Below are 22,624 nucleotides of genomic sequence, written 5' to 3'. Positions count from 1 at the left end.
AACAGGGTCAAGGGGTGACAGGAGAGATGGGGCCCATGAGGTGACAATTACAGAGGGTGGCAGGGAATCAGGGGGTGTCGTAGGGGATCCCACCCACCAACGTCCAGCACACAGGGCCTGTCCCCAGAGCACTGCCTGTGGAGAGGAGGGACAGTGTCGGAATGGGGGTGTCCCTGTCCCGGGCTAGATGTGGGGGTCCCTGTGCCCTGTCATGAATGTTCCTGTCCCCATGCCCACTGTGCGTGTTCCTGTCCCGAGACCTGGTGTCCCCAGCACAGGGTGTCCTTGTCCCCATACACACTGTGAGTGCCTCTGTCGCTGTCCCCCATCCCCAGTCACTCTCATTTTCCCCTGTGCCTCATCAGGGGTGTCCCCATGGCCCCAGTGGGTGTCCCCATGGCCCCAGGCTGTCCCTACCTTTCAGCCATTCGCAGTTGTATTTGCTGTAGGTTCCGATGGAGTTGAGGTGGATCTCCACCTTTTCCCCATAATCAATGACTTTGGTGACCTTGAACTTCTCAAAGGGTGGGATCAGCACCACTTTAGTGTCAGTTTCTCCAATGAATGCCTTGATGTCCACACCGTGACATGTCTGCACCTGGAACACCGTGCCAGTTTCCACACTGTGGATGTCATCAATGCAACCCCAGGACAATGCGAATTGACCCAATCGGACGACGTCACCAGGATTTGCATAGAACTTGCAGTTTGGCACAGCGTGGATCACACACTGACAGTTCTGCCCAATCTGTACGGCCCTCAGCGTGGCCACAGCATTGGTCAGCAGGAAATGCAGCGTTTTGAAGTGGAAATTGTCCCGGTATTCCTGTGGGGAGCGCCCGACAACGCTCACATACTTATTGAAATAATTGCGTAGGCCAGGCACCTGAGAGACCCTGATGGCGATGGCCTGGGCTGAGGACGACAGAGAGGACACAGGCGACCTCTGAGTGTGCCACCTGGCCACAGCCTTTGGCCAGACCTTGGCAAACAGAGGATTCTTCTGGAACTCGGAGCGGTTCAGGGCCAGCAATGCCTCCTCCATGGCAGGGCCACAGCCCTGGTACTGGTCATCGAAGGAGTCCCAGGCCATGTCCAGGGGCTTCATCGTGGTGGCCATGGTGGCCATGGTCATTGCCAGCAGTACCAGGGTGAGAGCCAGGAGGGCCATGGAGGGGAGAGGCCACAGGGAGCAGTGTGGACACTGGGGGACACTGGGGGACACTGAGGGGACACAGAGGGGACACGGAGGTGACACAGGGATGGTTCGTTAGTGCGGGACTGGGGAGGGCAGTGGGGTCAGCTTAGGGGAAGGGAGGCACTCCTGGCCAGGAGAGCCCAGCACACGTCCAGGGTCCCTGATCCCAAATTGTGGGGTTATTTGTGGGGTCACTTTTGCATCTCCAACATCCCCCAAGGACCCCAATCCCAATCCCACAGCACCATGGCCCCCACAGAAGCCCAGTCCTACTCCCATGATTACAATTCCCCTCAGCCCCCCTAGGACCCCATCCCAAATCCTGGGGTCACTCCCTGAGCCCCTCAGAGTTCCCCTCAGCCTGTCCCCACACCCCAATACCACTCTCCAATTTCTTTGGTGTCACCCCAGAACCTCAACCCAAATCCGGGCATCACCCCCTACCCCCACAGTGTGTCCCAGCCCCCCATGACCCCAATCCCACTCTCACCATCCCATGTCCCCCCTCACTTTACCCCAGAGCACCCCATGACCCCAATCCCAGTCCTGTGACACCCCCAGTGTCCCCCCAGACCCCAATCCCACAGTCCCCTGTCCCCACCAGTGTCCCCAGTGTCCCCCAGCCCCTGATACCAAAATCACCTGGAGTGAACTCCCTGGCACAGCTGGAGGTACCAGAAAACCGGAATTCTTGATCAGCTCGGACTCACAGCGGATCTCTCCTGCTCCTGCAGATCAGGGGGGCTCTGCCACCCTAATTATAAATGTTCAATAAATGGGCTTCTTAGCAAACACAGACCCAGGCTTTTATCGTCAATAATTTGTATGGTTCCGCCTCTTTTAGGTGACAATTTTACTCCCCTTGGGAGCCATAAAAGGGGCTGCAGGATGTGGTTTTCACTGAGTGCATCAATATCCTGCATCACCTTGCCTTGAGCTTTTGTTGGGTGTGGCAGCTTCTGTGTTACAGAACAGGACAAAAACATGAGTTCAATTCATCTGTTCCACCCTCAGCTCCAGGAATCTCTGCCCTGCGGTGTCCCCACTTTTATATCCTGTGATATTTTTCTGCTATTGTTTCATTTCTCAGCCCTATCCAACACCTTCAGGGGAACTAAAACTTTCTTTTCTCTCTCTTATTTCGCAAGCCCCAGGACCCCAATCCTGGGATCCCACCCCACCTCAGTGCCCCCAGTCCCACTCCCCACTGCTCACTGGGTTGCTGTCACACCCCAGACACCAAATGAGGTCCCCTACTAGATGACATCTCTGCAGGCACCCCAAACCTGGGGATAACCTGTCCCAATCCCATGGACTCCCCAGAGCTTGGCTGGTGTTTCTCTCCTTCACCAACTGCAGCCTCAGTCGGGGTGGGCCTGCCCTGGTTTTTGGGAGTTATCACCCACCCAGCCTCTTTACTGGGGCCTTTTCTGTAAGCAGCCAATTTTCCATCTGCCCAGCTCTATCCAGGCCTCCCCTCTGGTGGTGAAATTCCTTTATCAGGAATTAACACCAGGTGCTTTATTGCCGGGCTATTTCCCCCCAGATTTGGCAACCCCCGAGCTGCTGTGCCCTGGGCTGTGGCACGGCCCCTTCTTTGGGTGCTATTGAGGAGGGACAATATTTCCTGTTCATGTTTAATCACAGATCCCTGTGCTGGGAATGGATTTCTTTCTTTCCATGTGGCTCCGTGTGCATGAGCAATGCCCAAAGCAGATCTCAAGTGAGTTCCTCTGTTTGCTCTTTCTCCTGCTGCCTCTTCCAGAGCTCTTTGTGACACTGTGAGCTCCACCCTTGGTTTCACATCCTGTGGTTGCAGCGAGCAGAGTATTTACCACAAACTGCTTTCTCAGACTGAATTTTGTGGTCTCTGGGTGAGGAGAACAGTCACTGCTGCATCTCACAGTTGTTTTGTGATTGAGTTGTTCTAACAAGCGTCCCATATTTTGGGTGCTGTCTTTGATACACAAAGATCTCCAAGGCTCTGTTAAAGTCTGGAGATCCCTTGGGAGATGCCGACATCGGGGTCATCTTTGAGTACCAGACACCCTCACTTTGCAGTCAAAATTATCACTTGTGTTCCTTTCTCAACTCTCATTCTGCAGACACTGCACCGAGCACACATTGGGAATCTGAGTTCTGACCTGCACCAGCGCTGGCGTTTGCAGCACTAACGAGCAATTAACAGGTGTCACAATCCACCCAACTCGCGCGGGAGTCGCGATGGTTCGTTCAATCCCAGAGTGCCAAAGACAAACAGCGAGGGACTCAAGTTTTCTTCTGCAGCAAGCAACAATGCACTTTATTCAGTGCCAACAGCTTAGTTTATGATAGAGGAGAGAGAGAGGAAAAGGAAAATGAAGTAAAAGGGGAGAGGGAGAGAGAGAAGGATGGTGGAATAGCTACCAACAGATGGGATGTCGTCCTCGAGTTTTCCGTTGATGTTTTCCGTCCATGGGGAGAAAAGGTAATGGATGATTTTATGGATTAGATCACAGAACCAGGATATACTCAAACTGATTGCTCCAAGGAAGGTGACAGCCCTTGCAAACATGCTTTCACCCAAACATCACATCTCTCAGACATCCTACCCTTCCAAAAGCAGTTGCTCATCTCTGTTATTTATTCTTTCTCTTTTGCTCTCCTTTGAGCAGCTTAAGAAAGCTCAAGCTGCATCTTTCCCTGGCTTTCACCAGTATCCCACACAAACTCTTGGCTGAAATCACCTGGGTGCTGTGACAAACTTCACATCTTCTCATGTGGAGACATCAAGACCCATTTTGAACACTCCTAAAGACCTCGAACCACTGTGTCGTTTTTCACGGACATCACCGCCCATCTTCCTATAAACTCCTGCCCTGTGAGGGTGGGGATGGCCTGGCACAGGATGCCCAGAGAAGCTGTGGCTGCCCCATCCCTGGTCGTGTCCCAGGCCAGGTTGGGCGGGCCCTGGAGCAGCCTGGCCCAGGGGAAGATGTCCCTGGCCTGGCAGGGCGGGCCCAGGACGCGCTTTAAGGTCGCTCCATCCCAAACCATTCCCGAGCCCCGGGGCCGGGCTCGTGCTGCCGCCTGCTGGTGGCACCCGGAACTGCAGCTGATTTCCCACTCTCACTGCTGCCCTCCGGTGGGCAATTCCCAATCCACAACTCCCAGAATCCCAAAATCCCAGAATGAGTCAGGATGGGATGACACAGAGGGGGCACCTGGTCCAACCTCCCAGCTCAGGCAGCGTCATCCTGAACACAGGATTGGGTCCAGAGCAGCCCAGAACTGGACACGGCACTGGACAGAGCTGGACACGGCACTGGAAAGAACTGGACACAGCACTGGGCAGAATAGACCCCCCAAAGTTTTCCTTTGATACCATTAATTTAGGGAATCGTTTGGACACAATTTTTTTGAAACAATTATTTAAGAGAATTGATATTATGCAATACTTTCAACGTATTTATTTTATATAATTATTCTGCACAATGGCCTTGGTGACCACAGTGGCCACAGTGGCTGTGGTAGCCTTGTGACGCAGGGAGTTTGGTGACCATGGTGGTCACAGTGGCCTTGGTACTTACAGTGACCATGGTGGTCACAGTGCCTGTGCTGGCCACAGTGACCTCATGGAGGCCATGGTGACCAAGGTGGCCAAAGTGGCAGTGGTGGCCTTGTTAACCTTGATAATCTTGTTTCTCTGGGGGTCCTGGTGGTCTCGGTGATCGTGGTGGCCACAGTGACCCTGGTGACCTTGGTGACTTCATGGATCAGAGGATCCCGGTGGCCACTGCCAGAATTGTGGTGGCCAGGAGGAGTCCTCCAATGTGAAATGGGGCCCTGGGGACGCTCCCACCTGGGGGATAAAGAGGGGGGTCAGGGGGACCACAGGGGAGTGAGGGGGCCGGGGATGACCATAACAGGGGCTAGGGGTGACAGGAGAGATGGGGGTCATGGGTGACAGGTGACATGGGGTGACAGGGGATCAGGGGGTGTAGGGGCTGGCGAGGTGAGAGGGTCATGGTGGGAGTGAGCAGTGACGGAGGTCAGGGTGAAGGGGATGCCATGGGAGGGCCTGTTGGGGGTTGGGTTGTCCTCTTCCTTTATTTCTGGTATTTTCCCCAATGTAATGTTAAGAAACTCGTTAGCTGCACCCCTAGGACGATGCTTAATGACAAAAGGAGGGGTAGGGAGGACACAGGGAGACCAGGGGTGGGTTGGGTGAAGGAGGGGGAGAGCTAATTGTGCTCTGGGGGCCCGCCTGTACCCGACAGGAGGGGTGTCGCCGGCCCCCAGGCCCGCCTGTACCCAGTGGGGCTGGGACACACCCACCACTGCTCTGTGCCGCCTCTCCGGAGCCGGGGCGTGCCCGCCGCCACTCAGCCCGCCGTCACCTGGCAGCCATGGTCCTGCTGGTTCCCCCCGCAGCTCACAGCTCTCGCTTCAAGGTAGGCAAATTTCCAAACTTTTTCCATCATATAAGGCGCACTGGACTATAAGGCACACTTCCAGGTTTGGGGGAAAATTTTAGTCAAAAAGGGTACGCCTTATGGTCATGAAATTAGTGTACACTATTTAAATCCATGATTTCCTTTAATAAATGATCTTTATTGCTCCTGTAAGAGAGTGCCGTGTTACTGTGATCATCACCGCTCGGTATCACATACAGCAACAAAAACTGGTTTGGACACACACTCGGAGGATGGGGACTCGCTGGCTGGATTAAGCATTTAGTGAAATCAGGATTTGATATTTCAGCTTTGTAACTGCTTCTAGCAATATGTTTTCCTTTTATCTTGTGATACATTTAGAGACTGATTGATAAATCAACAAAGAGAATCCTATTGGCGGAACAGAAAGGGGGAGATGTGGGAATACAACCAGAGAGCAGAACTGCGAGCACTGCCCAGCTCATCACAACCGGCAAGGATGTGTTGGCCAAAGTAGCCACAAGCCTTGGCAAGAGTAAGGGGGTTTTGAAGAAGGAATGTAAGAGATGAGAAAGTGCTCTGTCCGAGGTGCTGAGTGTGCAGCTTTGTGGGGAATCCCAGGAATTACTGCGTGTACCTGGTTAGCTTAAAGCGAGGCAGAGATTGAGCAATGTTATTTAGTTACGAGTGAGCAAGGGAGCCTGGTTACAGGAATGTTATTGGTGCGCTGTTTTTAGCAATGGCTGAAAAAGTGTATAAACTCTGCTTTGTGTGTCAATAAATGGCTTCATGGTCTAACGCAAGCACAGCATGGAGACCCCGTCTCTTCTTTACCGCTGCCCTCAGGTGGTCACGGTGGTCATGGTTGCCAAAGTGACCAGAGTGACCACAGTGACCTTGGTGGCGTCGTGGCTCAGAGGATCCCGGTGGCCACTGCCAGGGCTGTGGTGGCCAGGAGGAGTCCTGTGAGGTGGCAGGGAGCCCTGGGGACGATCCCACCTGGGGGACAAAGAGGGAGGTCAGGGGGACCATGGGGGAGTGTGGGGTTGGGGACGTCTGTAATGGGGGCTGGGGGTGACAGGAGAGATGGGGGCCATGAGGTGACAGGGTACGGGGGGTCCATGTGGGGGTGCCAGGGCCCAGGGATGTCAGGGGGTCATGGTGGGCTTAGGGGTGACAGAGGGTCAGGGTGACAGAAGGATACATGGCGGATGACAGGGGTTCTGGGGATGCCATGGGGTTGACAGGGGGTGGCAGGGGTTCAAGGGGTGACATGGGGGGTGACACGGGGCTTCCCAGCCCACCCACTTCCAGCACACAGGGTCTGTCCCCTCAGCACTGTCTGTGGAGAGGAGCAACAGACTCCCTGCCCTTGTCCCTGTCCCTGTCCCCTTCCAGATGTGCGGGTCCCCTTTCCTGTGCCCTGTACCCAGACTTGGTGTCCCCAGTGCAGGGTGTCCTTGTCCCCACACACACCACGGGTGCCCCCGTCCCTGTCCCCCATCCCCAGTCAGTGTCATTGTCCCCAGTGCTTCATCATGGGTGTCCCCAAGGCCCCAGGTTGTCCCCAAGGCCCCAGGTGGTGTCCCCATGGCCCCAGTGCTGTCCCCACCTCCCAGCCACTCGCAGTTGTGTTTGCTGTAGGTCCCGACGGATTCAAGGCTTATCTCCACCTTCCCCATATGATCATTGATGTTGGTGACCTTGAACTTCTCATAGGGTGGGATCAGCACTGTAAGACGGTTGGGAGCTCCAGAGAATGTGCTGATGTCCGCGCCATGACACGTCTGCACCTTGAACACCGTGGCGGCTGACTCACTGTCACCAATGGCGCCCCACGACTGTGTAAATTGATCGAACCGAATGATGTCACCAGGATTTGCATAGAACTTGTAGTCTGCCAGATGGAACACACTCTGACATTTCTGCCCCTGAGCAGCCCTCAGTGTGGCCACGGCTTTGGACAGCAGGAAATGCAGCGCTTTGAAGTGGAAATTGTCCCGGAATTCCTGGGGGGAGCGCCCGACAACGCTCACGTTCACATTGAAATAGTCGTGCAGATGAGGCGACCCAGAGGCCATGATGGCGATGGCCTGCTCTGGGGACGACAGAGGGGACACAGGGGACCCCGCTATCATCCACTCTGCCACAGCCTTTAGCCAGACCTTGGCGAACAGAGGATTCATCTGCAACTCGGAGCGCTTCAGGCCCGGCAATGCCTCCTCCATGGCAGGGCCACAGCCCTGGTACTGGTCATCGAAGGAGTCCGGGGTCATGTCCAGGGGCTTTGTTGCTATACCCTCGGTGGTCATGGTCATTGCCAGCAGTGCCAGGGTGAGAACCAGGAGGGTCATGGAGGGGAGAGGCCACAGGGAGCAGTGTGGACACTGGGGGACACAGAGGGGACACTGAGGTGACACTGGGAGGATTTCTCAGTAAGGGACTGGGGAGGGCAGTGCGGTCATCCAAGGGGGAAGGGAGGTTCTCCTGGTCAGCACACCCCTGCACATGTCTGGGGTCCCTCATCCCAAATCCTGGGGTCACTTTTGCCTTCCCAACGCCCTCCATGGACCCGAATACCACAGTACCACAACCCCCCCAGAATCCCAACCCCACTCCCATGATTACAATTCCCCTCAGCCCCACCAGGACCCCAGCCCAAATCCTGGGGTCACTCCCTGAGCCCCTCAGTGTTCCCCTCAGCCTGTCCCCACACCCCAATCCCACACCCAGTCCCCAATTTCTTTGGTGTCACCACAGAACCTCAACCCAAATCCGGGCATCACCCCCTACCCCCACAGTGTGTCCCAGCCCCCCATGACCCCAATCCCACTCCCACCATCCCGTGTCCCCCCTCACTTTCCCCCAGAGCACCCCATGACCCCAATGCCAGTCCCATCACAACCCCACTGCCCCCCCAGATCCCAATCCCACAGTCCCCTGTCCCCCCAAGTGTCCCCAGTAACCCTCCCAGCCCCTGATACCGAAATCAGCCCGAGTGAACTCCCTGGTACAGCTGGAAGTACCAGAGAGCCGGAATTCTTGATCAGCTCGGACTCACAGCGGATCTCTCCTGCTCCTGCAGCTCAGGGGGGCTCATCCAGGGTATTTATCCACCCTAATAATACATATTTATTAAACAGGATGTTTAGCAGACACAGAACCAGGGTTCCCCTGTAAATATTTTGCATGGGTCTGGTTGTTTTAAGACAGAACTTTATTCCCCTGGGGTGTCACATAATGAGATTCCAGGGTGTGGTTTCCTCTCAGTGCCCCAATATCCTGCCTCACCTCGCCTTTCAGTTTCTCTTTTGGGCAGCACTGCCGCTTCTGTGTTACAGATTTTGGCAAAACCCTTCACAGCAGCTTCCGTTAATTTGTTTTTCCACCGGCTCCAGGAAGCTTTGCCTGCTGTGCCCCCACTTTTATATAATTTTATATTTTTCTGCTATTGTTTCATCTTGCAGCCATATCCAGCACCTTCAGGGGAACTGGAACTTTCTGTTCTCTCTCTTATTTCTCACCCCCAGGACCCCAATCCCATGGTCCCACATCGTCCCACTGCCCCCAGTCCCACTCCCCACTGCTCACTGGGTTGCTGCCACACCCCAGACACCAAATGGGGTCCCCTACAAGGTGACATTCCTGGGGATGACCTGTCCCCATCCCATGGACTGCCCAGAGCTTGGCTGGTGCTTCTCTCCTTCACCAGCTGCAGCCTCAGTCGGGGTGTGTCTGGTTATCGAGAGTTATCACTCTCTTTATTTTCAATTAATTTAATTTATTTTAATTTTAAATCCACCCAGCTCTATCCAGGTTTCACTTCTGGGGGTGAAATTCCTTTATCAGGTGTGAGGTTAGACCCCCAGTTCTCTTAGGCACAAACTTTGTTGGGTTATTTTAAATGAGTAATCTTAGAATAGTTGATAAAAGGCTGATTATTACAAAGACACATCAGTCTCAAGAGCAAAGTCACAGATATTAAACTCCATGCTAAGTTTTGGTATAAAACCCTAAATAAAATTGGAAGTTGGCCTGTCAAGATCCCCTGAAGTTGATGTTGCTGTGGCAGCTCCTGTCTCCTTCTTGGGTGTTGATGACGGCAGTGACAGAGCAAAGCAAAGCAAAAAGCAAATGGCAAAAAGAAAATGGTAAAAAGCAAATGGCAAAAGGCAAAAGACAAAAAAACCAGTGGTAAAAAGCACCAGTTCTTATATAGAATTTTCCCAACAAGCTAAGACACAAACTTGGACCAACACTTTTTAACCTATTAGAATTCCAGTTTCTTAACGCACCAGGTCAGGAATAAACTTTACATATTAACTCTCTTGATCTATATGAAAAATGTAAGCAATATTTTTACTAGAGATCTGTTGTGTCTAAAACTATTTTTCCTGGAGCCTCCATTGAAAACACTCGAATGTTTTTCAACCTTCACTTGAACTTGCACTTCTACCTTGGCATCTGAGACCTTTTACTCACTGAAAGCACTTAAAGCTCATTCTAAAACTTAAAATTGCCCCTCTACCTTATGTGTGAGTGGTTTAACACATTTCAATGCATCCAAAGACTTTAATTCAATCCCTGGATGCTGATTTCTGTCTGACTCCAACACCGACCCATCCTGGGAATTTGGGATTTTGGGAGTTGTAGTTCAGGAATTGCCCACTGGAGGGCAGCAGCGAGAGCGGAAAATCAGCTGCCGTTCCGGGTGTCACCAGCAGGTGGCAACACGAGTTGGTGGCACTGAGCATGCGCAGTTCCGGGTGCCACCAGCAGGTGACAACACGAGTTGGTGGCATTGCACATGCGCAGTTCCGGGTGCCACCAGCAGGTGACAACACGAGCTGGTGACACTGTGCATGCGCAGTTCTGGGTGCCACCAGCAGGTGACAACACGAGCTGGTGGCACTGCCTGGCCCCGGGGCTCAGGAATGGTTCTGTTAGGAACAAGTTCCTAATTTCCATTTTTTATGTTAATTGTTAATGTTAAATTCCAAGTTTTACCCTGTTCTGATTCCTAATTAATGTTAATTGTTAATGTTAAATTAATTGTCTCACCTCTGTGCCCTTCCCTTCCATCGGGTGGTGCCGCTGCTGCTCCCCTGAAATGGCACCGGTGAGGAGGGTGACGTCATTGATCCGTATGCAAATGAAGGAGTGCAAAGGACACTGGGACACATTTTGGAGTTAAAACCCCGTAAAACAATGAGCCCAAATGACATCTGGAGCTGGGAATGGTGTCTCCAGGTTGGGAAAACTGCAAAGAACACTAATTTATCATCCTGAGCTGCCTTGATTTCGTTGCCATGACCAAAACAGCACCCTACCAACATGACCCCCTGGACTAAGAGCTTAAAATTGATTTTTTTGGGATTTCTTCCTCTTCTCGTCCTCTTCCTCCCCCTAATAATATAAGTACTAAATAATAATAGAAATAATAATAGAAATACTAAATAATGATAGAAATGCTAAATAAAAATAAAAATAATAATATAAATACTAAATAGTAGTAGAAATACTAAATAATAATAGAAATAAGAATAGAAATACTAAATAATAATAGAAATATTAAATAATAATGGAAATAATGAATAGTAAAAAAATATTAATAGAAATGCTAAATAATAATAGAAATAATAATAGAAATACTAAATAATAATAGAAATAATGAATAATAGTAGAAATAATAATAGAATTACTGAATAATAATAAAAATATTTATAGAAATACTAAATTATAATACAAATAATAATAGAAATACTAAATAATAATAGAAATACTAAATTATAGAAATAATAATATAAATATAAAATAACAATAGAAACACAAAATATTAATAGAAATAATGATAGAAATACTAAATAATAATAGAAATAATAATATAAATACTAAATAACAATAGAAACACTAAATAAGAATAGAAATAATAATAGAAATACTCAATAAGAATAGAAATACTATATAATAATATAACTAGAAATAGAAATACAAAAAAATAGGAATAATAATAGAAATGCTAAATAATAATAGAAATAATAATAGAAATACTCAATAAGAATAGAAATAATAATAGAAATACTAAATAATAATAGAAATACTAAATAATAATAGAAATACTGAATGATAATGGAAACAATAATAGAAATACTAAATAATAATAGAAACAGTAATAGAAATGCTAAATAATAATAGAAATAATAATAGAAATGCTAAATAATAGAAATAATAATAGAAATACTGAATAATAATAGAAATAATAATAGAAATGCTAAATAACAATAGAAATACTGAATAATAATACAAATAATAGATAAAAAATTTGTGTTGATTATAAAAGTATTGAGGTTTGTATAAACCAGAATGCTGAGGTTTGAAGTGACACCGGATGGAGGAAAAATAATATTATAATAGAATAATATTATAATAGAATTGTGGAATAATAGAATAATAAATAATAATTTTATTTATTTATTTATTCATTCATTTATTCATTATTATATAAACATCTGCATAAAATCTCTGGGAGATTTTTTATATTATTTTTTATATTTTTAATATTATAATATTAGTATTAGAATAATAGGATTAGAATATTAGAATAATAGTATTAGAATAATAGGATAATAGAATAATAGAATATTAGAATAACAGAACAATAAAAAATAAATACTACTACTAATTATTTATTTATTATTATATAAACATCTGTATAAAATCTCTGGGAGTCGGTCCCATCGATAATTATCTGGTCTTGGTGGATAAAAGTGCCAGAAATCAGAAGTTCTGGGTTTAGGCAGGCATTGATAAAACAAAGGCAGAAATTCTGATTTTACAAAATCAATCAGTTGGAAAGTCTGATTTTACAAACTGGTAGTGGATACAAATTATTTATAAACATAATATTGCTAACAGGGGATTTAAAACAGAATGATTTAATCACATTTTTCCTCTATCCAGTGTCACTTCAGACCTTTGTATTCTGGTTTATACAAACCTCAAAACTTTTATGATTAACACGAATCTTTTATCAATTACCACACAAGGGGATTTAAAACAAAATTATTTAATCACATTTTTCTTCCATCAAGTGTCACTTCAGACCTCAGCATTCTGGTTTATACAAACTTTAATCACATTTTTCCTCTATCCAATATAATTTCAGATCTCAGTATTCTGGTTTATACAAACCTCAAAACTTTTATGATTAACACAAATCTTTTATCAATTATCACAAAAGCAGTCATTGATCAAACAAAAGCAGGAATTCTGATTTTATAAAATCAATCAATTGGAAAGTCTGATTTTACAAGCTGGCAGTGGATACAAATTATTTAGAAACATAATATTCCTAACAGGGGATTTAAAACAGATTTTCCTCCATCCAGGGTCCATGCTTCACTTCAGACCTTTGTATTTCGGTTTATATAAATCCCAATACTTTCATGATTAACACGAATTTTTTATCAATTATCACACTCCCATCCCAGAACTGTCAGGAAAATTAATCCACAAACTCCAGAGGTTTATGTCCAAAAAGGAGACAGAGGAGTCCTTTTGATTTATTCTAATAAAGGGAGAGGCCAGTGTACAACCATTCCTTTTCATTTTTAATTCTTATTTAATTCATAGTTTTTCCCCATTGCTTCTTTCATCTCTCAATACCCAATTTCACTTCTCAGCATACCTACAGTTTGTTTGTAAAGGCAAATATATTTTCCCATTCATCAATCAGTGCAATCAATCCCATTGTTTCTTTTATTGCTCAGTGCTGGTCTTTTATAAAGACAACTCCAAAATTCCTCTCAAAACTGAGTTAACTGATCTAGGCCTGGTTTCAGGTATTTAGGCCTAAACTAAGGGATTTCAAGCTGAGTTAAGGAATTTAGATCTGTTTTTGAGATGTTAGGCCTGAACTGAGGGATTTCAAGCTGCGTTAAGGAATCTAGGCCTGGTTTCAGGGATTTAGACCTGGTTTTGGGAATTTAGACCTGACCTAGGATTTCAAGCTGAGTTAAAGGATCAAGGCCTGGTTTCAGTAATTTAAGACTGAAGTAAGAGATTTCAAGCTTAGGTAAGGGATTTAGGCCTGGTTTTGGGAATTTAGGCTGGTTTCAGGAACTTAGACGTGACCTAAGTGATCTAGGCCTGGTTTCAGAGAGGCCTCATGGGGAGTTTTGAGTTTCTGGCCACACCAGGACCGCATCACTCCTTTCCGTACAGGCCTCCTTCCCACAGTCCCTTTCTCCCAAGGCCCCTCCCGTTCCGGCACGACGGCCGCATCCCATTGGTTTAGTTCTGTAACCGCCCCGTGTTTCGCGACGCTGATTGGCTGTTCAGGCTGTCCATCACGGTGGTTGCCGGGCGATGCCGCCATGTTGTTTCTCCCCCGTAGCTGCACAGGAGGAGGCGGCAGAGCCGGAGCTGATGGCGGTGCTGGTCCCGGTGGCGGCCGAGCCCCCGAGAGCGGCAACGACCTGGGTGACATCGGCTCCATTTGTGTTTTCATGGCCTGAGTGGCACCGTGGCCTAATTGGACCCGCACGTGATAGCCCCTTTACGGAGCTTTTCCGTACAACCGTCCCTTCCCATCACACCTTTTTTCCCTTTGTTCCACCCATTCCGGCACACCCCCGCATCCCATTGGCTGTTACCTCCCCCCCCCTTGTTTCCGCGGCTCTGATTGGCTGTTCCACCCGCCAATCTCTCCGTTGCCAAGCAACACCACCATGGCGGCGGAGACGAAAATGGCGGCGACTATGGAGGAGACGAACAACGATGCCGCGGCTGTCACGGCGCTGTCAGAACTCACGGCGCTGCTCTCCCCTTCCTCCCCCGCCGCTCCCGAAGCAGCCGAGGCCGCTCTGTCCCTGTCCGGCAGCGCTTCAGGCCGGGCGCTGCTGGCCGCACACCCCGCGGCCTTATCGGCCTTATCGGCCTTGGCCGCCATGGCCTCCTCGGCCTCGCGTGGCGCCCACACCGCCCTGGCCGCGCTGGTGAACGCCAGCTCCGAGCCCGCCGCGCTGGAGCCGCTCCTCGCCGCTCTCCCTTCGCTCCTCCCTCTTTTACCGAGCTCCGGAGGGGTTTGCGGCGTGCTGGCGAACCTGAGCCGCGACGCGGGCGCGGCGCCGCGGGCGGTGCGGGCGCTGGGCCCCGGAGCGGAGCCGCTGCTGCGGGCGCTGAGCGCGGCCCGGCCCCCGGCGGAGCTCGGGGCGCTGCTCTGCAACCTCAGCCAGGCCCCCGAGGGCCGCCGGGCCCTGCTGGAGCGCTCCGGGTGAGGGGGAGATGGGGGTGAAACTGGAGTTTTGGGGGAAAAAGGGGTTTGTGGTTTTTATTTGGTGTTGTTTCGGCAGGATGGTGGTGCGGAGGATGCTGGCGCTGGTGCGGTACCCGGGCTCGGCCGAGCTGAGGAGGGGAGTGGTGGGAGCGCTCAGGAATTGCTGCTTCGAGCACGGTAAAAATGCCGGGAATTTGGGGATTTGGGAATTTGGGGATGAGTGGGGGAGAGGGGTGGAGGGAGCTGGAGAATTTCCCGGAGAATTCCTGGAAAAATTGCGGCTCCAAAGCTTTCTCAAATTCCGGGAATTCCAAACCTTTCCCAAACTCTGGGAATTCATGGAATTTCTGGGAAAAAAATCCCAGCTCCAGACACTTCCCAAACTCCTGGAATTTCCAGAATATCCAACTCTAAATCGTTACCAAGCTCTGGGAATTCCCAGAATTCTTGGGAAAATTCCGGCTCCACACCATTCCCAAACTCTGGGAATTTCTTGGAATTCCCAAGAAAGTCCAACGCCCAACCTTTCCCAAATTTTGGGAATTACAAACCTTTCCCAAATTCTGAGAATTCCAGGAATTCCCAGGAAAATCGCAGCTCCAAACTTCTCCCCAACTCCAGGAATTCCTGGAATCCTAGGAGAAATCCTGGAATTCTGAGCTGGAATTCTGGGAGAAATTTCCTGGAATTCTGGGTTGGAATCTCCAGAAAAATCCTGGAATTCTGGGCTGCAAAAATCTGGGTGAAATCCTGGAATCCTGGGCTGAGATCCCTGGAAAATTCCTGTAATTCCCAGAAAAAGCTCAGCTCGAAACCTTCCCCAAACTCTGGGAATTCCTGGAATTCTGATCAGGAATCTTGGGTGAAATCCTGGAATTCTTCTGAAAATCTCAGCTCCAAACCCTGCCCAAACTCTGGGAATTCCTGGAATTCTCAGAGTTTGGAAAAGCTTTGGAATTCCTGGAATATGGGAAGGGTTTGGAGCTGGAATTTTCCCAGGAATTCTGGAAATTCCAAAAATTTGGGAAGGATTTGGAGCTGGGAATTTTCCTGGAAATTCCCAGAATTCCCAAAATTTGGGAAGGGTTTGGAATTCCCAAAATTTGGGAAGGGTTTGGAGCTGGGTTTTCCTGGAATTCCCAGAGTTTGGGAAAGGTTTGGAATTCCTGGAATTTGAGAAGGATTTGGAGCTGGGTTTTCCCGGGAATTCTCAGAATTCCCAAAATTTGGGAAGGGTTTGGAGCTGGAATTTTCCTGGGAATTCCCAAAATTTGAGAAGGGTTTGGAGCTGGAATTTTCCTGGGAATTCCCAAAATTTGAGAAGGTTTGGAGCTGGAATTTTCCTGGGAATTCCCAAAATTTGAGAAGGTTTGGAGCTGGAATTTTCCTAGGAATTCCCAAAATTTGAGAAGGTTTGGAGCTGGAATTTTCCTGAAAATTCCCAGAATTCCAAGAGTTTTGAAAAGCTTTGGAATTCCTGAAATTCAGCACGGTTTTGAATTTGGGATTTTCACAGAAACTCCAGGAATTCCCAGATTTTCGAATCCCCAACAGTCCCCGAATTCTTTTTCCATCTACAAAATCCAACCGGGCTCTTCCCAGTTGATCCCAGCGAGGGAGAACCAGGCTGGAATTCCCAAATTTCGCCAGAATTCCCAAATTTTTTCCCAAATTTCCCCCCAGAGCATCACGAGTGGCTGCTGGGCCCCGAGGTGGAGGCGCTGCCGGCGCTGCTGCTGCCCCTGGCCGGGAGCGAGGAGATCCCGGAGAGCGACACCGAGCGTGAGGAATTTGGGGATTTTGGGGAATTTTGGGAATTGTTTGGGAATGTTCTGGGGGTGGGGATTTCGGGATGGAGGTGCTGGGATGTTGGGGTGGAGATCCTGGAGATCTTGGGATGGGGATCCCAAAAATTCTGGGGAGTTTGGGATGGGGATCCTGGGGATTTTGGGGATTTTGGGATGGGGATGCCAGGGATTTTTGGGATCCTGGGGATTTGGGATCCTGAGGAATTTGAGATCCCAGCGATTTTGGGATCCTGGGAATTTTGGGATGGGGATTCCAGGGATTTTGGGATGGGGGTCCTGGAGATTTCGGGATAGGGATCCCAAAAATTTTGGGGTGGGAATCCCAGGAATTGCAAGATAAGGATCCTGTGGATTTTGGGATGGGGATCCAGAGAATCCTGGGAATTTTGGGATGAGGATCCTGTGGATTTTGGGATGGGGATCCTGTGGATTTTGGGATGGAAATCCTGGGAATTTTGGGATGGGGATCCCAGAATTTTGGAATTTCAGGAATTTTGGGATGGGGATTTTTGGGAATTTTGGGATGAGGATCTCGGGGATTTTGGGATTTGGATCCCAAAAAAATTTGGGAATTTTGGGATGGAGATCCTGGAATTTTGGGATTCTGGAATTTTGGGATGGGGATCCCGGAATTTTGGGATCCTGGGAATTTTGGGATGGGGGTCCCAGGAATTTTGGGATCCCGAGGACCTCCCGGAGCACGGGATGGAGTGTGAGGAACTGGGGATCCTGAAAATGTTTGGGATTTTGGGAATGTTCTGGGATGGGGATCCTGAGGATTTTGGGGTGGGGATCCTGAGGAATTTGAGATCCCAGGGATTTTGGGATCCTGGAGATTTCGGGATGGGGATCCCAAAAATTTTGAGGTGGAAATCCCAGGAATTTCCAGATGAGGATCCTGGGGATTTTAGGATCCCAGGGATTTTGGGATGGGGATCCAGAGAATCCTGGGATTTTTGGGATGGGGATCCTGGGAATTTTGGGGTGAGGATTCCGGGGATTTTTGGATCCAGGGGATTCTGGGATGGGGATTCCAGAATTTTGGGATCACGGGGATTTTGGGATCATGGGAATTCCAGAGATTTTGAGATTTTGGGGAATTTTGGGATGGGGATCCTGGGGATTTTGGGGTGGGAATTTTGGGAATTTTGGGATGGGGATCCTGGAATTTTGGGATCCTGGAATTTTGGGATGGGGATCTTGGGGGTTTTGGGATGAGGATCTCAGGGATTTTGGGATTGGGATCCCAAAAATTTTGGGAATTTTGGGATGGGGATCCTGGAATTTTGGGATGGGAATCCCAAAAAATTGTGGGATAGAGATCCCAGAATTTTGGATTCCAGAATTTTGGGATCCTGGGAATTTCAGGAGTTTTGGGATGGGGATTCCAGAATTTTGGGATCCCAGGAATTTTAAGATCCTGGGAATTTTGGGGTGGGAATCCTGGGATTTCAGGAATTTTGTGATGAGGACCCTGGGGATTTTTAGGATCCTGGGGATTTTGGGATGGGGATCCCAGGAATTTTGGGATGAAAACTTTGGGATTTTTGGGGATTTCCTGATTTTTTTTTCCCCCATTCCAGAACTTCCCGTGGATCTGCAGTACCTCCCCCCAGAGCACCAGAGGGAAGAGGAGCCTGAGATCAGGAAAATGCTGCTGGAAACGCTGCTGCTGGTGGGGAATTTGGGAATTTTGGGGAATTTTGGGGTTCAGGAAAGAATTTTGGGGATTTGAAGAGGTCTGGAGGGAATTTTGGGGTTTTGGGGAGGAATTTTGGGGTTTCCAGGAAGGAATTCTGGGGTTTTGAGGAGGTCTGGAGGGATTCTGGAAGGAATTTTGGGGTTTCAGGGAGGGATCTTAGGGTTCCAGGTGAAATTTTGGGCTTTCAGGGAGGAATTTTGGGGATTGGATGAGGTCTGGAGGGATTCTGGATGGAATTTTGGGGATTTCAGGAGGAATTTTGGGGTTTCTGTGAGAAAATTTTGGGGTTTCAGGGAGGAATTTTGGGAATTGGATGAGGTCTGGAGGGGTTCAGTAGAAAATTTTGGGGATTTGAGAGGGTCTAGAGGGATTCTGGATGGAATTTTGGGGATTCCAGGAAGAATTTTGGGGTTTTTGGGAGGAATTTTATGGTTTCCAGGGAGGAATTTTGGGGTTCCAGGTGAAATTTGGGGTTTCAGGGAGGAATTTTGGGAATTTGATGAGGTCTGGAGGGGCTGAAGAGAAAATTTTGGGGATTTGAGGAGGTCTAGAGGGATTCTGGATGGAATTTTGGGGGTTCCAGGAGGAATTTTGGGGTTTCTGTGAGAAAATTTTGGGGATTTCAGGAGGTCTGGAAGGATTTTGGAAGTCATTTTGGGGTTCCAGGGAGGAATTTTGGGGGTTCAGGGAGGATTTTTGGAGTTTTTGGGAGGATTTTTGGGAATTTGATGAAGTCTTGGATGGAAATCCTGAAGGAATTTTGGGGTTCAGGATGGAATTTTGGAATTTGAGGAGACCTTGAGGGATTCAGGGAGGGAAATTTGGGGTTCAGGAAGGAATTTTGGGGCTGCTGTGAGGAATTTTGAGGTTCCTTAAAGAATTTTTGGGATTCCCTGAGGAATTTTGGGTTCCAACAACCCCAAAATTCCCAAATTTTCTGTTTTTTTCCCTAAAAAAGTTGACAGCCACCAAGGGAGGGAGACTCCAGATGAGATCCCAAGGATGTTACGTGGTGCTGAGGGAGCTGCACAGCTGGGAACAGGAGCCCCAGGTGCTGAACACCTGTGAGAAGGTGATCCAGGTGAGAGGGGAATTTGGGGGATTTTTTGGGATTTTTGGGGGGATTTTTTGGGATTTTTTTGGGATTTTTTTGTAATTTTGGGGGGATTTTTTGGTAATTTTTTGGTATTTTTTGGGGATTTTTTGGTAATTTTTTGGGGATTTTTTGGGGATATTTTTGGGATTTTGGGGGATTTTTTGGGGATATTTGAGGATTTTTTGGGGATTTTTTAGGATTTATTGGGGATTTTTGGGGGGATTTTTTGGGTGTTGTTTTGGGATATTTTTGGGATTTTTTTTGGAATTTTTTGGTAATTTTTGGGGAGTTTTGGGGGATTTTGGGAGTTTTTTTGAGATTTTTTGGTAATTTTTGGGGCATTTTGGGGGGATTTTTTGGGAAATTTGGGGAAATTTGGGGTTTTGGGATTTCTGGGTTTTTTGGGATTTTTTGGGAATTTTTTTGGGATTTTTCTTCTGTTTTTTTGGGGAATTTTGGTGGATTTTTGGGGATTTTAGGGGGATATTTTGGGAACTTTTGGGGGGATATTTTGTGATTTTTGGGGGATTTTTTTTGGATTTTTTGGGATATTTGGGGGATTTTTTGGGAATTTTTGGAGAATTTTGGGGGGATTTTTGGGATATTTTTAGGATTTTTTGGGGATTTTTTTGGTAATTTTTGGGATATATTTTGGGATTTTTTTGAGATTTTTGTGGAATTTTTGGGGATGTTTTTAGGATTTTTTTGGGATGTTTTGGTAATTTTTAGGGATTTTTTGGGGATATTTTTGGGATTTTGGGGGAATTTTTTTTTTTTTTGAGATTTTGGGGATTTTTTGGTAATTTTTGGGGATTTTTTTATTTTTGGGGATTTTTTTTTTTGGGCATTGTTTTGGGATATTTTTGGGATTTTTGGGGATGTTTTTGTAATTTTGGGGGATATTTTGGGGATTTTTTTTATATTTTTGGGGTTTTTTGGTAATTTTTTGGGATTTTTTTGGATATTTTGGGGGTTTTTTGGGGATTTTTTGGGATATTTTTGGAATATTTTTGGGAGTTTTGGTGGAATTCTTTTGAGATTTTTGGGGATTTTTTGGAGACTTTTTTGGGGATTTTTTTGGGATTTTTGGGGAATTTTTTGGGGAATTTTGGGGGATTTTTTGGGATTTTTTTGGTAATTTTTTAGGATTTTTTTGGGATTTTTTTAGGATTTTTTGGGGGATTTTTTTGGAATTATTGGGATGGAGATCCCAGAAATTTTAGGGTGGGGATCCCAGGGTTTTTTTAGGGGATGTCCCAAGTAGGGGATCAGGGATGAGCCCCCTGGTGATCCAGGTGAGCTTGGATTTTGGAAATTTTGGGATTTTTGAGAATTTTGGGATTTTTAGGTATTTCTGGATGGAGATCCTGGAATTTTGGGTTACCTGGAATTTTGGGATGGGGATTCCAGGGATTTTGGGATTAGGATCCTGGGGAATTTGGGATGGGGATCTCAGGAGTTTTGGGATCATGGAATTTTGGGATCCTGGGAATTTTGGGATCCCAGGGATTTTAGGGTGTGGTTCCTGGGAATTTTGTGATGGGGATCCCAGGAAATTTGGGATGGAGATCCCAGAGATTTTGGGATCCTGGAATTTTGGGGTGGAGATCCTGGGGATTTTGGGATGGGGATCCCAGAGATTTTGGGATCCTGGAATTTTGGGATCCTGGAATTTTGGGATCCTGGGGATTTGGGGATCCTGGGGATTTTGGGATGGAGATCCTGGGAAATCTGGGATGAGGATCCCAGAGATTTTAGAGTCCTGGAATTTTGGGATCCTGGGGATTTTGGGATGAGGATCCCAGAGATTTTGGGATCCTGGGGATTTTGGGATGAGGATCTCAGGAATTTTGGGATCTTGGAATTTTGGGATCCTGGGAAATTTAGGATGGAGATCGCAGAGATTTTGGGATCCTGGAATTTTGGGGTGGAGATCCTGGGGATTTTGGGATCCTGGAATTTTGGGATCCTGGGGATTTTGGGATGGAGATCCCAGAGATTTTGGGATCCTGGGGATTTTGGGATGGAGATCCTGGGAAATCTGGGATGAGGATCCCAGAGATTTTAGAGTCCTGGAATTTTGGGATCCTGGGGATTTTGGGATGGAGATCCCAGAGATTTTGGGATCCTGGAATTTTGGGATCCTGGGGATTTGGGGATCCTGGGGATTTTGGGATGGAGATCCTGGGAAATTTGGGATGAGGATCCCAGAGATTTTGGAGTCCTGGAATTTTGGGATCCTGGGGATTTTGGGATGGAGATCCCAGAGATTTTGGGATCCTGGGGATTTTAGGATGGAGATCTCAGGAATTTGGGGATCTTGGAATTTTGGGATCCTGGGAAATTTGGGATGGAGATCCCAGAGATTTTGGGATCCTGAGAATTTTGGGATGGAGATCCTGGGAAATTTGGGATGAGGATCTCAGAGATTTTGGGATCCTGGAATTTTGGGATGCCAGGAATTTCAGGACAGGAATTCCATTAATTTTGGGATGAGGATCCCAGGAATTTTTATGATGGACATCCCAGGAATTCCAGGATATTTTAATTTTTTGGGAATCGCGCAGGTTCTGATCGGGGACGAGCCCGAGGCGGGGCTGGAGAATCTCCTGGAGGTGACAATTCCCGAGGAGCTGGAGCGGCGCCTGGCGCGGCTGGACGCGGAGGGACAGGGACAGGGACAGCAGGGGACGGCCAGCGCCAGGTGACACCGCGGTGGCACCAAGTGCCACCATGGTGACAATGGAGTGTCCCCGAGGAGCCATCTTGGGGACACTGGGGTGGCACCAAGTGCCACCATGGTGACAATGGAGTGTCCCCAAAATCCCACCATGGTGACAATGGGATGTCCCCAAGGACCCATCTTGGTGACAATTTGATGTCCCCAGAAAAGCCATCGTGGTGGCAATGGAGTGTCCCCTAAAAGCCATCATGGTGACAGTGGGATGTCCTTGAGGACCCATCTAGGGGACAGTTGGGTGTCCCCAAGATCCCACCACAGTGACACTGGAATGTCCCCAAGAAACCATTTTGGTGACAATTTGATGTCCCCAAGGAGCCATCTTAGTGACTGTACCATGTCCCCAAGGAGCCATCTTGGTGACAATGGGATGTCCCCAAGGAGCCAT

General features: G+C 48.0%; 4 protein-coding genes across 5 annotated transcripts in view; 2 read left to right on the top strand and 2 right to left on the bottom strand.

Annotated features, from left to right (window-relative positions):
* Positions 1 to 8,900, bottom strand: part of LOC116994778 (erythroblast NAD(P)(+)--arginine ADP-ribosyltransferase-like) — a 55,726-nt gene extending 46,826 nt beyond the window's left edge. Inside the window, exons 1-3 of one of the 2 annotated variants that reach the window (XM_033056715.1) lie at positions 8,598 to 8,900; positions 7,226 to 8,000; positions 6,104 to 6,612 (exon numbers count right to left, since the gene is read on the bottom strand). In XM_033056715.1, coding sequence (XP_032912606.1) covers positions 6,527 to 6,612; positions 7,226 to 7,967 — 828 coding nt within the window. In that variant the 5' untranslated portion in view covers positions 7,968 to 8,000; positions 8,598 to 8,900 and the 3' untranslated portion in view covers positions 6,104 to 6,526. Of the gene's footprint in view, positions 1 to 6,103; positions 6,613 to 7,225; positions 8,161 to 8,597 lie in introns of those variants that run through there. The other variant, XM_033056723.2, reaches the window with a different exon arrangement.
* The window catches only part of LOC116994948 (erythroblast NAD(P)(+)--arginine ADP-ribosyltransferase-like), a 268,873-nt gene that overhangs the window by 10,098 nt on the left and 236,151 nt on the right, over positions 1 to 22,624 (top strand). The gene's annotated exons all lie outside the window — the stretch shown is intronic.
* LOC116999522 (NAD(P)(+)--arginine ADP-ribosyltransferase 2-like) overlaps positions 1 to 22,624 on the bottom strand; it is a 703,496-nt gene that overhangs the window by 679,394 nt on the left and 1,478 nt on the right. The gene's annotated exons all lie outside the window — the stretch shown is intronic.
* Positions 14,317 to 22,269, top strand: LOC116998949 (protein HGH1 homolog). Its single transcript, XM_033065216.2, has 6 exons — positions 14,317 to 14,887; positions 14,967 to 15,067; positions 16,574 to 16,672; positions 18,282 to 18,373; positions 19,359 to 19,481; positions 22,064 to 22,269. The coding sequence occupies exons 1-6, from the start codon at positions 14,343 to 14,345 to the stop codon at positions 22,202 to 22,204; spliced, it is 1,101 nt and encodes a 366-aa protein (XP_032921107.1). The 5' UTR covers positions 14,317 to 14,342; the 3' UTR covers positions 22,205 to 22,269.

Source organism: Catharus ustulatus, chromosome 1 (assembly GCF_009819885.2).
Source record: "Catharus ustulatus isolate bCatUst1 chromosome 1, bCatUst1.pri.v2, whole genome shotgun sequence".
Lineage (NCBI taxonomy): Eukaryota > Metazoa > Chordata > Aves > Passeriformes > Turdidae > Catharus > Catharus ustulatus.
This window is presented reverse-complemented; position numbering and strand designations above follow the sequence as displayed.